The 18,497-nt window shown below is 36.3% G+C and overlaps 1 protein-coding gene across 1 annotated transcript; it reads right to left on the reverse strand.

Annotated features, from left to right (window-relative positions):
• Positions 1 to 608: 608 nt before the first annotated feature.
• On the reverse strand, positions 609 to 2,387 carry LOC149947909 (uncharacterized). The gene has a single exon (XM_090170987.1). It carries the CDS (start codon positions 2,385 to 2,387, stop codon positions 609 to 611), a length of 1,779 nt encoding a protein of 592 aa, XP_090027113.1.
• Between the last annotated feature and the right edge of the window lie 16,110 nt (positions 2,388 to 18,497).

Consider the following 18,497-nt stretch of genomic DNA (forward strand, 5'->3'; position numbering starts at 1 on the left):
GGCTATAAGTAGAGCTATCAAAAATGGCTAGAAAGATGATCTTAGTCCCCGAAGACGTTTATCGACGACTCAATTCGCAACTAAAACTTGACGAAAACTTGGATACGAAAACTGTTTTAAATAATCAGAAACTTAATCAATCACAAAAAGTTGAGTTGTACAACCATTTATTACAACGAAACAAAAGAACTAAGAAAGCGAAACTCGTTGAAGAACCGAAAAGAAAGAAAGACTGGTATTAGGAAATAGCTATCGCGATACCAGATTCACATCTAAAACCCGTCATTGCTTTGTACAAGTGGATCGAAAGAAACAGTAAAATTTAATGGTCTACCAGTGGTGAACTTATTTATAAAGGACGCCCTATAGTTAGATCTAATATCATGGATATTTTACACGAATCAGTTAAAGGATACAAAACCAAACCAAAACATGAAATTGTTGGATTAGATAACTTTTATAAATTGCTTTCAAAGGAAAATGTACCAAAATCACTTGTAAAAAATAAATTCCCCTTTGAATCCCCCATTGATAATGTACCTATTATTTCTAACGATATACCAAAGAAGGTGCACGATGATTCAGATTATTTACCCCCAAGTCCCGAATCAAAAAATAAGAACGTCTATGGCTTGAGGATTTTCATCATTGGCTTCGACAGTCAGCACATCGGCCATTTGTAGTCCTCTCTTCTGGATTTCCAGAGCCAACTGTGAACTAGGAACGGAAAAGACGGACCCACAGATCTCTGGAGCTTCGTACGCTTCTGCTACGACTGTTCTACTGGGGTCGTGTCGGTTTCTCAGTTCCAGGCGAACTTTCCGTCTTTTCGTCTGTACTGGTTTTGAGGTTCCGAAACTGTTGATCTCCGAAATCTCTTCGCATATGACCTCGAGGCCAAGCTGCCTAGATACCTTTTCTTTTATAAAAGTCACGTGACTACCATTATCTAGGAGGACTCGTAGCGTTTTACTTCCAACAGGATTCTTCGCTGTCGCTAAGGCAGTTTGCAATAAGACTATTCCCTTGACATTACCTCGAACTGTTGCGGCGCACTGGTTGAAATGGCCGGTACTAAGTCTTTCAGAGTTATCCTCGGACTTGTCGGTGCTGTCAGGACAGTCGTTGCTGTTGTTAGTTTGGTCACATATACTGGTATAGTGTTGTCTATTACATTTCCGGCAATTCTTACTTCTTGCCCTACAATCTCGTGCTTGGTGTCGTTCCTTCAAACAAATAAAGCAACGTTTTTTACGAATTAAAAGGCTCTTTTTCTCAGTAAGAGTCAACTTATCGCAGCTTGTAATTGAATGACTTTTCTGTTCGCAGTATAGACAACTCTTCACATCTGCGCTCGTAGCTAATGCGGCTGCGGAAGGAACGTTATTACTGCTTCTATACTTATCAGGTCGGGAAGGACGTTGCGGTTGTAAGTCCTCGAAAGGTGAGTTTCTTCGATCGAGCTCTGGACGGTCTGATTTACCCAACACATAGGCTCGTTCTCGACTCGCAATTTCCGATTGTAGGAAGGTGAGAAGGTCTTCTATCTTCAACTGCTCCTTGTGGGCGTACTTCCGACTGAAAGCTAAAGTTACGTCTTCGGGCAAACGCTTGGTAATAATTGGACAAAGTAAGCTTCCGTAAGATTGATCAACGATACCTAAGCTTTCTAAACTTCGTACTTGTATTCGGCATGTGTCATATAGCTTTCGTAAGCCTGAAATATCACTCGCTCTTCTAATAGTAGGTAAATTCAACAAAACGTTCATATGCTCACTTACGATAATGTCTCTTCTGCCGAATTGTTCTTGTAGTACTGAAATTGCATTTTCGTAATTTGCCTCAGATATCGCTAGACCCTCTACGGCAATTAAGGCATCTCCCACCAAATATGAAAGTAAATAAGTGAACTTATCTAAGTTCCCAAGTCCTTCGTTGTTGTGAATAACGCTTTCAAAGTTAGACCAGAACGTTTGCCACTCGCTATATTTCCCGCCGAATGGTCGAATTTTTAATTTCGGAAGCTTCACTGAAGGTGGTACGGTTGATTGGTTTCTTGAAACGATACTTTCTTTTCCAGAGGAATCATCCGCGATCTTGTCTTGAATGAACTTTTCGGCTCGTATACAGGCTACTACCAATTCGTCAAAATATTCTTGAGCAGTTTGTAACTCTTTCTCCGGTGATTCGGTTGATGTGAGGCTCTCTATTTGCTCGTCCAATGTCCACAGCATAGTTTGTTTACCCTCAAGGACTCTTAAGTAACCAGCTATCGTGGAAACGTCAGACTCGTCTTTCTGTAACTCTGCTTCGAGGAGGTTCTTCGTTCTGGTAGTCGCTGATTTCGTACTGCCTCGTTTGGCTTTGATTCTCGCAAGGTCATCCATGTTTAGGTCACTTGAATTCAGCGATGTTCGATGTACTGGTCGTATTCACTTATCGTCCCGGGTTTCGGCACCAAAATGTGATATCTGAGCACTGAAAAATCTAAAGGTTCCAACAGCTATCGGTTCGTAGATGAAAGGAATACGACACTCGCAAGAAAGACGCTCTAACACGTGATAAATTTACCAAAACATTTTATTTACATTTACTTATAATAATACTCATTGTACAAAAACTAAGTTTTAATCTAAAACTGCGTCTGGAATTAATTTGCAGAGCTAGGTTTCATGGTGGACAGTGCGAGAACTATGTTCAAATTAAAAACCACTTCCCAGCTAACATCGGCAAAGTACAGAATTAGAACTAAAAAATTAATCTTTAAAAATTAAATAGCTATCTACAACGAGTTTTTACTAGATAACTATAAAAAATATAATTCCTAACTTTAACTCTAGCAAAGAAAATACTACTAAGTTTTTCCTATACAATATACATGTATACTAGTTTTTTAGGTATCTGATTTAACACTCTATTATATAAAGACAAAGCTGGTAAATTTGACGAATTTTCCAATAACGACGGATTTAAGAAACGTGCAAGAAGGTGTTATTGACATGATAGGAGTTGTACGAGCCGATATTTGTCAACAAAATAGACTTATTCCTAACCTGATAGACCTAAATTTCAAGTTTATCAAAAGCTCAAACGAGTTTTGTTTACACACAGACGGTGAAAAATGCAAAGTCATTTTCACACACGCATCAATGTTTGTCAGAAAAGTTAGATTGGCGCCAGAGATTATGTTATCCCACGCTAAAACTTTGGAACTGGCAACAATGAAATATCCTATCACCCGTACGGAATGTAATTCATTTTCAATTTCTCAAGGCAACAAAATATGCGTCAAAGACAACTTATATAATGGTCAAATACCTAGTAAGGTGGTGATCGGATTTGTAGACCAGAATGCGTATTTGGGAGGCTACAAAATGTCGCCTTTTAACTTTAAAAATTTTTCGCTAACTCAAATCGCCCTATACCTTGATGGTAGTAGTGTCCCGGCAAAACCATTAAACCCAAATTTCAAAGATAAGTTGTTTATGCGATCATACGCTAATCTCTTTCTTCAAACTGGTCAATGGAATATTGACGAAGGAAATTTTATCGACCGTGATGAATTCGCCAATGGAAACGCACTATTAGTATTCGACTTAACTCCCGATCTCACCCTTACCAAAAGATTCCATGGAAATTCTATAGAATTACATTCGGAATAGTTTATATAATTTCTATAGCAATTTGGGTCATTTTTCTATAGAGCTAGAATAATTACTATACTGAAAAAACCGGTGATTTTTATAGAAAGTGAGCGGAAACACGAGTTTTTTTACAGAAAGTACAGGGATGGTTTTATAGAAAACCTAGGATATTTTTATAGAAAAACTAGAATATTTTTATAGAAAACCTAGGATATTTTTAAAGAAAAACTAGGATATTTTTCAAGAAAACCTAGAATATTTTTATAGAAAACCTAGAATATTTTTATAGAAAACCTAGAATATTTTTATAGAAAACCTAGGATAGTTTTATAGAATACCTAGGATATTTTTATAGAAAACCTAGGATATTTTTATAGAAAACCTAGGATATTTTTATAGAAAACCTAGGATATTTTTATAGAAAACCTAGGATATTTTTATAGAAAACCTAGGATATTTTTATAGAAAACCTAGGATATTTTTATAGAAAAACTAGGATGTTTTTATAGAAAACCTGGGATATTTTTATAGAAAACCTAGGATATTTTTATAGAAAACCTAGGATATTTTTATAGAAAACCTAGGATATTTTTATAGAAAACCTAGGATATTTTTATAGAAAACCTAGGATATTTTCATAGAAAACCTAGGATATTTTTATATAAAACCTAGGATATTTTCATAGAAAACCTAGGATATTTTTCAAATTTAAATATCTGTAGTACATCAAAGTTAGTCACTTAAATTAACCATAAAAATTTTGAGAGTTTTCACTCCCTGGTGCCAAGTTATACTTCTATTTGGCAAATCTTAGCCCTTCGGGTGAATTCAAACCCATATTGGGGTGTTTTTCACACTGAAATAACTATAGTACACCAAAGTACACTTCTATCATTCCCCATTTAGAGTTTCCACTAACTCGTTGAAAGGACATCGCACTTCTTCTATGGGATTTGGCTTTCGACAGTTTTCTTTCAAAATGAAATATGTTGCTAAGCTTGATCAAAGGAGTAAAATTGTCTCATGCCATTTTTCCCTAGCTCTTTTAGTTTGTCCAGTATCAGCGGTCAAAAGTTAAAAGGAGTCACGGCCCATCGGTTAGCGCTCTACACTCACGCGTCGCTAGTCCGGGCTCACTATCAATAAAGTTTTCTTGCCAAGATTTTTACACCTCTACTTCATTATTTCTTTTCTCGCAACTTATTATTCGATGAATTTTCGTACGTGGAATTATTTATTATTCAATATTTTATGAGCAATAATAAAATAAAATAAATACTAAAGAAATCAGAATATATATGATTAACCGTTTCGTTGAATCCCACATTCAACACTCGCTCATAGGTAAGAAACAGTCACTCAACAACAGATCAAACACTTATTTATCGATACAGCAGATACTCGGTTAAAGTCACGGTCACACGAAAGTTAAGACTCAATACTTAACTATTTATCTACTGAGTTCGCTCATCGTGCGATCAGAACGTCGTACGAACAGAACGAAACCAAGTACGACGCTCGGTTTTGGGAAGCACCTGGAATTTCGGCAAGAAACCTCTATTGATAGTGAGCGCGGGCTAGCGACGCGCAAACTTCTTTTAACAAATAGACTACACTAACAAGGAGAGTACCCGAGGTGTTTATTGCCGATTTTGTTCAAAGTCGGGTGTAAAGTAGACCTATATGAGATATTAAATTTCCCAAAAGGAGACGTTGCACTACCCATTCGATTTGCCATGACAACCGAAAATGTTTTTGACCACTTAAAACCAAAATAAGATTTTTTCCTTATTTTATCCAAACATTGTTACAATTTTACCTCAAAAATGTTCCAATTTACCCAAACTTGAGGACATTTACCTGAATATGGTCCAAATAACCCATTTCGTGATTTTAATTTTTTTTTTAATTTTCGTAGCTTATTTTGTTTTAAGTGGTCAAAAACATTTTCGGTTGCCATGGTAAATCGAATCGATAGTGCAACGTCTCCTTTTGGGAAATTTCATATCTCATATAGGTCTACATTACGCCCGATTTTGAACAAAATGGGCAATAAACACCTCGGGTACTCTCCTTGTGAGTTTCGTCCACTTTTGACCGCTGCTACTGGCCAAACTATAGGAGCTAGGAAAAAATGACAGTGGACAATTTTGCTCCTTTGATCAAGCCCAACAACATGTTTCAATTTGAAAACCATCGGTCGAAAGCCAAATCCCATAGAAGAAGTGTGATGTCCTTTATAAATCAATTTTGCAAATATAAACCCTTTGGGTGAACTCAAACAACATATTTGGGGTGTTTTTCAAATTAACCATAATAATTTTGAGCTTTCACTTTGGTGCCAATTTATACTTCCATTTGGCAAATTAATCTGGAGAATTCAAATAACCAACAATTTCTATAGAAATAACTGGTATATTTTGATATAATAAATGTAGAAAACACCATAGAAATCAATCCATATAATTTCTATAGAAATAACTGGTATATTTTGATATAACTATTGTAGAAAACACCATAGAAATCAATCAATATAATTTCTATAGAAATAACGGGTATATTTTGGTATAATAATTGTAGAAAACACCATAGAAATCAATCCATATAATTGCTATAGAAATAGCTGGTATATTTTGATATAATTATTGTAGAAAACACCATAGAAATCAATCCATATAATTTCTATAGAAAAAATTAGTGTATTTTTTATAGAAATATTTATAGAGCACTCTATAGGACATAGATATCTATAGGCCCTCTATACGTTTCTATAAGATTTCATAGAAAACCTATAGAAATATTTTGTAAGGGCAACGGAAGTTCAACTGAATTAATATTCGGAGAATCAATGCCGTCAACAGTTAGCGTGATTTACTATTCCGAATATCAATCTTTGGTCGAGATCGACAAGAACAGAGCAGTTTTATATGATCAAAGTTCATAATGGACTCGCAACAACTTGAAATCATACTCAAGAATGACCCGTATACCAAATATTTGTTCAGAGGAGTCTTCCCTGCCGACAAACTTCCCAAGAATGTGAAAACGTATCCTTCACTTTACTTCGTGAACACTGATACGTCCAATGGGGTAGGAGAACATTGGTGTTTGATATATCTCTCAAGGTCACTCAATTGTACATTCTTCGAGAGTTTCGGGAACAGCCCTGATTTGTTTAAATTTAACTATTTTATAGAGTGAAACATCATAACTGTAACGTATAATTATGTTCAATTAAAAGGAAATTTTAGTAAGACCTGCGGTGGTTATTGCGTTTATTTTGCTATTAACTTGTGTTGGGGAATAAAATTGTTTAGTATATTGGAAAGATTTTCTGAAAACAAAAATGTAAACGATCGTATGATATCTGAATTCATGTATAAGAAATACTCAATAAATTTGTTATAAAAGTATTTTATTTGGTTTTATAATGTCCGTGCGCGAGTGTCGTTATTCTGTCATCTAGGATAAAACGTTTATCGTCACAGGGGTTCAAATACAATTTGTTTTGTCGCACAGTTGTTACGATGTGTTTGTTGCTAACAATCCTTTTCATTTCCGCGACCGTTAGTTTAGTGTTTAGGAGACAGTCGCGATACTCCGCGTGACGGACGCGCTTCTGCACAACCCACACACACCCTTGCAAGTCTTTTTCTCGCCTTTAGATGACAATATAGAGTACATTTTGGGTCTAAGTCCGCAAAATTCTTCAATCGGTGTGCCGTCCATCTCATCCTTAAATTTGCCTAGCCTCTTTTTGTTGGTTTCGTCAACAATAAAAAATCCAGAAAAATCATACATTTCCTTCTGTTTGGCGAAATCTTCGTACAAATACATTATTAGTTATGTTACGAAATAACCTTAGAAGATTTATGTGCTTACCGGTGTCTGTGAAAAGTAGTTTAGCCTGTTCACCGTGCTGATTTTTAATGACGTCATAGTGGAATCTGTACATCAGGAGTTTCGATAGGTCTAAAATGGCGAAACCCGTGTATATAGGTTGGTTTAGAATAAGCTTTTTCTTGGTAGAATGAATTCCCACGAGATCATTTGGAAAAATAGTAAATTTCTCAAACGCCGGGGAACTAGCTTTCTTTACCGCCTTTTCCGGTGTGGTGACTAACTTGAAATCCTTACGTAAACGTAAGTTTTCCATCGTTTTACCTTTAAAAAATAATTAAATAAAAAAAAAATTTACTTAATTTTTTAATTTTAATTTAATTTAATTACTTACCGAAAACAGCGTTGTTCATTAATTTAAATAGGTCCTTTTCAAATTCATTAGCCGCCATCTTTCTTTTCTCTGTGTTGAAGTCGATATAAGTCTTCAACCAGGCTCCTTGCTCAAATTTCAAAATTCGATGAATTTTAGATATTTTGAGCCCCTTTTCCACGTAGTATTTAAGGTTTCGATAATGTACTACGTATCGTTCTTTATTGAAAAGATTAGGAACCAGTTTCGGTAGGCTTTCTTTGATTGGAATTTTTAGCGATGTCATTTGTTCCTTAGAGTACGTGGACAAATTTTCTGGTTTAATTTTCATCGATTCTGGTGCCAATGGGTAGCAATTATGGACATCGTGTAATGCGCTGGGATATTCTAGGTCTACTTCGACAATAAATCCTTCCGGAGAATTGTCGGGACATCTTAGAATTTCCCGTTCACTGTCTGAAGACGGATCAATCCATCTGAAATTTTTCATGGGTAAGGCGTCGCACATGACTGTTCCATATAAGTTATTTGCGTCTGTTGATTAAAATTATTATTATTATTATTAAATTTTTTATAATTAAATTAAAAAAAAAAAAATAAAAAAAAAATAAAAAAAAATTAAATTAAATTTTTTTTATTTTTTTTTATAATTAAATTTTTCATTAAAATTTTGATTATTCTTACCGAGATAGCAAATATATTTATCGAGTTTGGAGGGGTCATGTGATTCGACATATTTGTTGTTCGCCTGCGCGAAACGATGACTTATCATTGATACACCACCTCGAATACCCTTTTCCATGAACAAATGCATGTCCTCATCTAGAAATAAGTCCAAGCGCACTTTCGTCATAAAAAGGGCCGCTTGCCACGCAAAACCCGGGCCTGTGTACGAATGTGCGGGGTCTAGACTATACGAATTCAAGCACATCTGACGGAAATTTTGAAAGACGTCTGCCAGAAGTAATGTGTCAGACAAAACATAAATGTCGTGATACCGTCCTTTAAAAATAAAAGTTTCAATTAATGATTATACATATTTATTATTTTAATAGTGTTCATACCCAAATTTCCGATGTTGTAGTCGGCTTCACAGAGAGGCTCATCGGTTAAATCGTTGAAGAAACACTCGATAGGTGGAAGTTGTGTTTCTTTAAAACGATTTCCGAATCCATGTAGGAATACGGATAAACTCCTTTTCGCAGAAGTAAATTAACCTCTTCCGACGTGAAAACCGAGTTTAAGAGCGTAAACTTGTCAGCCCCACCTTTCGATAAATTTCCAACGAGGGTCCCGAGAGAAGCTGGCAAGAATCGGATGCTGTCAACAAACCGTAGTTTACCCAAGGTGAAAGAAATGTATGTTTCGCTGTTGGTAGCGATACAGTCTATATTTTTGATCTTTGCAATTTGTTGCATAATGAGATGGGCGTCATATCTAAAAATGTTTTATGTCATAAGTAAAAATACCTTTAAAAATATAGACAATTAATTTACCTGCTCAATTATGAAGGAAACCCGGGATGAATTTTGGCGCCTTCATTTTCAAATTGCAGTTCTTACACGCGCAGCTCCTATACGCTCCTGTATAATGGTCATGGTCACGTGTTTTAATTGAAGTTTTCGTAAATGCTTCTTCGCAGACGTAACAATGAGTTGCGGTTTGGTAGGATGTTTCTTCAGCTTCGGAAAGTTGCATAGGGATGTTTTCCTTCAACGCTTCCGATATAGCCGTAGACTCGTCCAAAAGCATATTCAAAAACTTCAACGCACCGTCTTGTCCCCTGTAGGTCTCGTGCTTTACGAGATTTCCTACATAGTAAATAAATATTAGATAAAGAATTAAAAGAATTTAAAGTGATCATACGTACCAGTGGGACTGACAATTGCGTATGAAAATCCGCACGTGACATGTACGGCTAGGGTCGTGGTCGATGACAATGTTGCGTCTGGCAAACATGTCGCTATTTTTGACATTATCGACTCGAAATCGGCGAAAATGGTGTAAGGAACCTATATGAAACAAATAAATAAATATTTCGTATTTAAAAGAAGTATTAAATTATTTACCATTTGACTCCAACCAAAATTTTTTAATTTTAAAATTGGTTCTTTGGTTGGCATCTCCACGCGTTGTGGTTGGTGAACATTACAGTCACGCATGTGGTCTTTGATAATGTCTTTGGAATTACTCCTTTTTAGACACCGTCGACAATAAAACGTCTTGCCATTATGTTTGGAGAATCCACTGAACAGACGGCTTAAATGACGTATTAGCACATAATGTTTATTTTGTCCGTTTGATACTAAGAGAAGATCAATTTCCCTTGTTTCTGGTACTCTTTGCTCGCTTACATATCGAGGAAAAAATCCTTTTTCATATGCAAATATGTTTATTGACAAATTATTCACTTCTTAAAATTTCTTAAGTTTAAAGGTATCGAGTTCAAAAGGAAATGTAATCCCGCACAAATCGAGTTCGTTCTCGTATCGTTTATAATGTAAAATACGACTGGGATTATTAGTGGTTGGGTGTAGATATGCTAAAATTGACCACAAGAAACATTTATTATCACTTGGGTCTTCAGGGTTCACATTTACCGTAGCCCGTTTATTTTCATGGGCGGTATTTGAAAATATGTACCACCTACGAGAGGCAAATATTGAAAAATGTTTATTTGTAAATACAAAATTCTATCCAAAACCCAACCACTTCCTAGTCCCTCATAATTATTCATACTGTCGGCAATTTTGTCTCGACTAGAGTTTATTTGTTCGGGTATTACTTCGGGTGATAAAGTCGCGTGTGTAAATCCCCTGAAATACGGCATTGCCTCAACGTCCGTACCAGTGTTGCCAAGTTCACGGGTATAACGCGCACGCACCACCATATACCATTTTATCCCATTATTGGTATTCAGTTTGTTTTGGAGATACGATTCTACCTTATCACGGTGTTCATTTTTAAATAGTACAGAATCGGTAACACCATCTGGTGCCGTTATCCTAGATGAAAAAATTGCGTCACCAAGTGCATTAACCTCTTCTATTTGAATTGGATGGATGGCTGGTAGTACTGCTGGTGGGTCAGCTGGTAGCACTTCTGGTGGATTAACTGGTAGCACTGGTGGTTGTTGGTCAACTGGAAAGGCAACGGGTAGGCTAATGGGTGGGTTAGCGGGTGAGTTAGTGGGTATGTTAGTGGGTTGGTTAGTAGGTAGGTCAATGGGTAGGTTAGTGGGTGGGTTAGGAGCGTCGGCGGCTTGCTGGTCAACAACGGCTGAACCAACTGCGGTTGGTTGTTGATGTTGGGCTTGAATATTATCCCAATGGTTTCCGAGCCATTCGTCTTCGGCTTGAGAAGTCTAATAGATTGTTTAAGGGATCCGGTTGTTGAGATTTGGGTTGATCGATTGCACCGTCACCGTGTTGGGCGTCCCAGTTCTCTATAAAGTCTTTTAAACCCTCATCATCTTGTGAGTCGAATAACGCGACATTATCATTAAAAATAACTCCTAGAGCGTCCATGGCGCGATCACACTCGCTGTGTGTAATTTGTGGTGTTAATGTTTGCGCGGTTTCTACGCGCACAACATAATCATTGAGTTTATCGTCACCGTCTTGGGAACACAATAACTCATTTAATGGGTCGTTGTCGATGCTTTCGGAGAATAAGTGCAACGAATAGTCCGCAATCGACTCGTGATTATTTTCATCCGCAACCGCAGCGTCTAATAATTCATTAAGAGAATGTACCCTTAAAGGATCAGACGGTGCATGATCTTCTAATAGAAAAAGTTATTTTATTTTTATGTAAGAAATGTTAAAATGAGTTAAAGAAACTTACCATTTTCAATTTTAACTCTTTTAGGAGGATTTGAGTCTGGGGATGAAGCCCTTTTTACAGGAGAGTTCGACGGACCAGGCTGCGGGGAGGAGGGTCGTCTAGCGACTCGGGATGACAGCTGAGCCTCACTTGACGGTGAACCAACTATAGATGGTACCACCCGATCGACGATACGTGGTGGCGACACTGGCCTCGGTAGCGGCTCGGACCTCGAAGACGGTCCGGGTTGGAGAAACGGCATCAGCGGCGGCAGAGAATTCGGCCCCGCCGACGGGACGGGTACCGCGGGTTGCCCGTGATTATTTGCACGTTGATGACGTTTAAGGGCATCACGTCTCGAAAAAGAATTCTCATATACGGGGCATTTCAAAAGTATGTTTTCAATCGGAAATTGGTTTTTAAAATACAATGGCTGGTTATTCCCCTAAGCGCTGGTTCCCTCAAAAATAACGGAAATCGGTGTTGTGAAATACGCGACGCGCGTCTACAAAAATAGTTCTGGCTTGGCCCTGAGTCTTTGACGTCCTATGGTTTTCCCAGGGATAGAACTTCCGAGAAGCTTCCTTCGAGTCTATAAAAAGGGGTAGCCAAAGAGTGTATACAGTACTATTCGCCGCGTAGCTTAATGACTTTGTTAGGTTTTAGTTATAAGTTAGTTTAGGTTAATTATGTATTTCTTTTAATGTTACATTATCGCGCAATAAATAATTTACCATTGCCAGTTCCGTTTGTTAAGCTTCGGTGTTTTTCAAAAACAGCTAAGCGATAGTCCTTTACGCTGTTATAAAGTTATTGACGTCAATTTTTTTCCTGCAACATTTTACACTTTTGTAAATTTTTTTTCAACAACATTTTACGCTTTTGTGAATTATATTTTACGTATGCAATTTTAAAGGTCAAATCTTGTTTTAGCGCAGTTAGCCGAGATAAGAGGGTTAAAGGGTAGACCCTGTGGGTGGTCCACTTTGTTAGTTTTTTGTTATTTATTTACGGGTTTTATTATCGACCTATATATAGTTGTGTTAATGCAAAGTCGATAATTTAATGTTTATTGCTTTAAGAGCTGTCGGTTAGTAAAGTGGCTCTCTGTGCTTTGTTGATGGTAAGGTTTTTGCTTCTTGTAAATATATTTGGTGGATATTTGGATATCTACGATTTCTAACGCAGTCATTATATGATATTGGAAATTGGATGGTATTGGTCTTTTTCATGCGGTACGTGTCACAACGTCAACTGGAAGTCTACGAGTGTTGAAATAAAATGAGCGTTAGAGATGCGGCAAGTATTTCGTAAGCGAGAAAAATACAAATACCATCTGTAGATATTTCTTTCATTAAAATTTGCTACGTATTATATTCAACTGATAAACATGTACTGTAAAAAGGGTTAAATTCAATTGTGCATTGTTTTAGTAAGTCTAACTCGTTGTTGTAATTACTTAATTTATAATATTCTGAATAAATCAAAATCGTCTCAATTATTTAAATTAAAATTAAAATTTTATACCGGGCAGGGATTGAACCGAGAATACGTTTTTCGTAAATAACTCTGAATTGCGGAGATATCTTTGAGGGTCGTCTCGAGAAATTAATACCACTAGGGACCATTCTTCCGAGGAGAGGTATATTTTGGCTTGCCAACTTGTATTTAATGCTGACACTTTTATTTCATTCTATTCCAAATTCATCCCCTAGACAATTAATTGACTTTAAGCTACCTCCCCTGATTTTTAAACTCCAATTCTTAAACTTTAATTCCCATATATAATTATGTATATAATTTTTAAAAAGTGTCGCATCTATTAAACAGAAACGGGTTCAAAAAGAATATAAAACTTACGTGATGCATATATAATCAGGAGTTGGACACCTTGATTTATCCATAGCGATTGACGCTCAAGTTGTAATGCCAAACTTGTCCACTGTGGAAGTTGCTTCAGCAGAGTCCAGAATCTTGTCAGCCCAACAAGAACTTGTAAAATGAAAGCCTAAATCCCCGCGTGTAAGGGCAATTCGGCTAAATTCGAGGTCCAAGAATAATGAAAAGGCTGATGCTAATGATAATTTAGGTTTACTGATGGCTGTTGAAAATCACATTAATTCCAATGAACAAATAAGGAACGAGCCACCGTTGAATATTGTAGTCGAAGATCTTTCGGCTATTAAAAGTGTCAATTCACTTGAAGACCAGGGGCAGTGTAACCAGAATAATCGCTTTGAGGGCACTGGTGTTACTCTTTTTGATATGAACAATGCCATAAGGGAAGAGATTAATATTCGTCTGCAATCCGAGCAGTTTGAACGTAATATAGCTGCAGTTGCTGCCGCTAGAAGGAATGTAGGAATCAACTCCGTTTTTACGTATCCTATTGATCCCGCTGAAGGAATTTTATGTGCTATATGTAACAGGAAGTTTGTCGATCATACTACTTGGAAACGTGATTTGCGGGCGCACTGTATTGCAGAGGATGCTTTAAAGTATAATTGTCGCATTTGCAGAAAGAAGTATGATAGTCTTCAGGGTGTAGCATGCCACTATTCTTCGTGCCTGAAATCGAGTTCTGGTCAAACTAATCGCACCTCATCAGATCCAACTAATACTCAAGTGATTTCAGGGGTCTGCTCATCGGATACAGGAAATAATGGTCTTGAAACAACATTAAGTCAGTCGCCTATGTTTTCGGATCTACGAAGATATTGGACCGATGCGGAGCTTACTGATACGACGATACGGGAGTTACTAGCTCCTTCAATTTATGAACATATATCTTCAGGAATTCTTCCCGCATAAGACGGTGGAGTCTATAAAGTCGAGACGCAAAGCTAGTGACTATAAGGATAAAATATTAGTATTCCAACGGAGCAGAGACGAAGTCAGGGGGATGTAAACTTCTTAACCACGTATTATCGAGATCCTGAAGAAATAGTAGAAGATCCGATTCCTCTAGAGGTAAATGAAGACATAATCCTGGAAATGACAACGCAGGATATTGATGAGTTATGTGAGGATGAAGAGGATCTATTTGTTACCTACTTCAAAAATTATACGGATGATGCGAATTGACATACTGTCCTGGTTAATATTGCTGCAAACTTATTGTCCGGATACCTTGGAATCGGTTAATCGGTTTAATATTGAATCAACGCAGGCTAAACCTTTGGGTCCCAGGACTAAGAGGTTAAATCATTTACAGAACCTTCCGTCTTATATTCGTCGGAGGAAGTACGCTAATTTCCAGCGTTTATGTGCCAAAAATCGGAGAGCGGCTGCTAAATTAATGTTGGATCCTCCTCCGTTGGGTCAAGCTGATATTCCGAGGCAGGATGATATTGAAGAAACGTTTAACAAATTATTATCATCCACATCATTGGTAGACTCAAAAGTTATTCATATGAAAAAGAAGAGACTGAGTGACACTTACATCCCATTGACCACGGTTGAAGTTGATGAAACCATTCGTCGTCCAGCAGCGTCGTCTCCCGGTCCGTACGGTGTGGACTTGAAGAGTCTGAAAAAAATTTCCAATCATGATTTTACGATTATATTTAATATCTTTTTTTATTTAAAGAACTTACCAATTGGCATGAAGAAGTCAAGAACTGTTCTGGTTCCTAAGAAGGGGGACTTGTCTAAAGCCAATAATTGGAGGCCAATAACAATATCCTCTATGGTAGTTCGAGTTTTTCACAATATTCTGGCTAAAAGACTTACGAAGGCGTTGGATTTAAACACCAGCCAACAAGCCTTTGTCCCTGTTGATGGTGTTATGGCGAATACCCTGGTTTTGGATTTTGCGATAAATCAATGTATGAAAAAAGGAAAACTCTCTCAGTGGTCTCCATTGACTTGGCTAAAGCCTTCGATTCGGTCTCACACCACTCCATTAGTTGAAGAATTGTTGATCAATTATATAAAGAACACCTATTTGGGGGCTACCACGAGTAATGTGTGTGGAGATGTCAATACTAATGAAATAAAGGTTCACTGTCGAGTCAAGCAAGGCGATCCTCTCTCTCCTCTCTTGTTCAATGCGGTGATGGATGCATTATTGGATTTGATTCCTAGTCATTTGGGACTGAAAATTATGGATCTGTTTATACAGGGTGTTAACTAAAAAACGATACAGAGCCAATTACTCAAAATGTGTTTTAGGTAAGAATTTGAAATTTGCAGGTTACATAGAGGGTACAGGGGGACAAATGCCAATAAAAATTTAAATGACCTTGAACCAGGTCTTCAAGGTCATTCAAATTTTATCTCGAGAACCATTAGGATTAGAAAAATGGTTCCAATTAGAAATGTGTTCTACATTTCATTTTACGTCAAAACAGCTTTGACCCGATCTAATTTGACCAATGGAAAGCCGATCAAAAACCAGAAGGTCGTGTGTGGTATTCTAATCAAGACACGACATTTAACGGCTTATAAATCGAAAACTACCAGATCTAATGAATCAAAACTGTCGGGACACTCTAAACTAAGTGGGGAAGTTCAAAATTTGTAACTTTTGATGACCTTGAAACATTAGTTCAAGGTCATTTAAAATTTAGTAGTATTTTTATTAACTTTTTTGAGTTTAAATGTTTTAAACACAAAAGAAACGAAACAAGTAATTGAAATAAATAAGCAACTAATAAACGTAAGAATTATTTACAAATAATTTAAATAAATAAATAATGAAAAAACTGAAGATTAACTTTCCCAATTCTGCCTGAGCTTCTCTGGTACTACGGCGGGGATTTGCGTTAAAATACGCTAAGACATCGACGTCTAAGTTGCCGACTTAGTTTTGTGGTCCTTTACTATTAAAAATACTTGGTACGTCTTAAATTAATTAATTAACGTTTATTTTGGAGTTTTATTGGTTTATTTACCTCGGGTAAAAGGTAATTTGACTTTAAAAACCTTGGCGCGCATTTTCGTAATTGGAACCATTCTCCTAATCCTAATGGTTCTCGGGATAAATTTTGAATGACCTTGAACTAATGACACAAGGTCATCATAAGTTAAAATTTTTGAACTTCCCCACTTAGTTTACACACAGAAAAATATTATTGTAAATTTTACAGTAATCTGCGGTCAGCATAGATGCCAGCAGAATGCTGTTAATTTCAAAACCAACTCTGACTGTTTTCTTTATTGTCATGCTTCCTGTTAAATTTACTGGACACTCTGCTTTTTAAAAATACAGCAAGATAAAGTTATATTTACAGAGTATTGCTGTTTATTTAACCTTCATTCCAGACGTATTTAATACGGTAAAATTCCAGTGTTTGCCGTAGTTCTAGTTATCAAACGTATTTAGTACCGGACCTATTCACAACCTTAAAATTTCATCAAATATTTTACGGATCAAACCATTATCACATTGGTTTAGGCCTTATTAAAAATTTACAAATATTTTATTAATCAATTCATGATAGAAATATATAAATTTTTTATCAATTATTATATCAAAAACTTTGACAAAATATTTTCATAATTCAATAGAAAAACTTGGTCGAAAATATCAGAAATGACTACAATTCTAGTCAATCATGTTCAATTGTTTACCTCGGGCCTTTGTAGTTTAGAGTTATAGGGAAAAGCAAAGGAAAGTAAACTATTAACTTGGTTTCAAATGATTAAGCACACGATGAACAAGGGTTGTAATTAATATAGCATTTTGCGTGGGGTGCTACTTAAACAAAAGAGTATATAAAAATATTTTTATCGGATATTATTATATTTAAAACTAAAAGGAATCTTGTACGATTTTAAAAATGTTTTGACAACTAAATAATAATTAGTTGTTTTATATACTAGCACTTGCCGTTTATAACAGAAAAAAACAGCAACGTGTGGTAAATTTTACGCATTTTGAAGTAAAACGTCAACCACGGTTTCATATTGTTAATTTTAATATAACTGTCATTTTAAAAACAGTACGAATATGAATTTTTACAGTCGCTACTGTTTTCTTCAAAATACAGCAGAAAACTGTAAATTTTACGACAAACTGCTGTTAACCCACTTCAACTGCGCCTTGCTGTAAATTATTAACTGTATTTGCTGTTTTTTCAACAGTAAGTTTTGAGTGTCTAGAGTGTCCCGACAGTTTTGATTCATTAGATCTGGTAGTTTTCGATTTATAAGCCGTTAAATGTCGTGTCTTGATTAGAATACCACACACGACTTTATGGTTTTTGATCGGCTTTCCATTGGTCAAATTAGATCGGGTCAAAGCTGTTTCACGTAAAATGAAACGTAGAACACATTTCTAATTGGAACCATTTTTCTAATCCTAATGGTTCTCGAGATAAAATTTGAATGACCTTGAAGACCTGGTTCAAGGTCATTGAAATTTTTATTGGCATTTGTCCCCCTGCACCCTCTATGTAACCTGCAAATTTCAAATTCTTACATAAAACACATTTTGAATAATTAGCTCTGTATCGTTTTTTAGTTAACACCCTGTATCAGCAATTGCTTATGCTGATGATATTATTTTTCTTAGTTCAACTGAATATAGTATGAAGAAGATCCTTGAAATTGCTTCAAGGTATTTTAAGGATCGTGGTCTGGGTGTTAATGTCCTGAAATGTACTTCTTTGATTTTCAGGAAGAAGGGTAAAACTGGGAAAATTGTTCCAGTGGATCATCCTGTGTTCTCTTTACACGATAATGATATCCCTGTCGTCAAGAGTAAAAATACATTTTTATATTTGGGGGTCAAGTTTAGCTTTAATGGAAAACTTAAAGGCCAGGCGCCGGATTTGGAGGCTAAACTTAAATTTTAAGACAATCACCATCAA

Source organism: Leiobunum rupestre, chromosome 4, assembly GCF_980474605.1.
Source record: "Leiobunum rupestre chromosome 4, qqLeiRupe1.1.hap1, whole genome shotgun sequence".
NCBI classification, from domain to species: domain Eukaryota; kingdom Metazoa; phylum Arthropoda; class Arachnida; order Opiliones; family Sclerosomatidae; genus Leiobunum; species Leiobunum rupestre.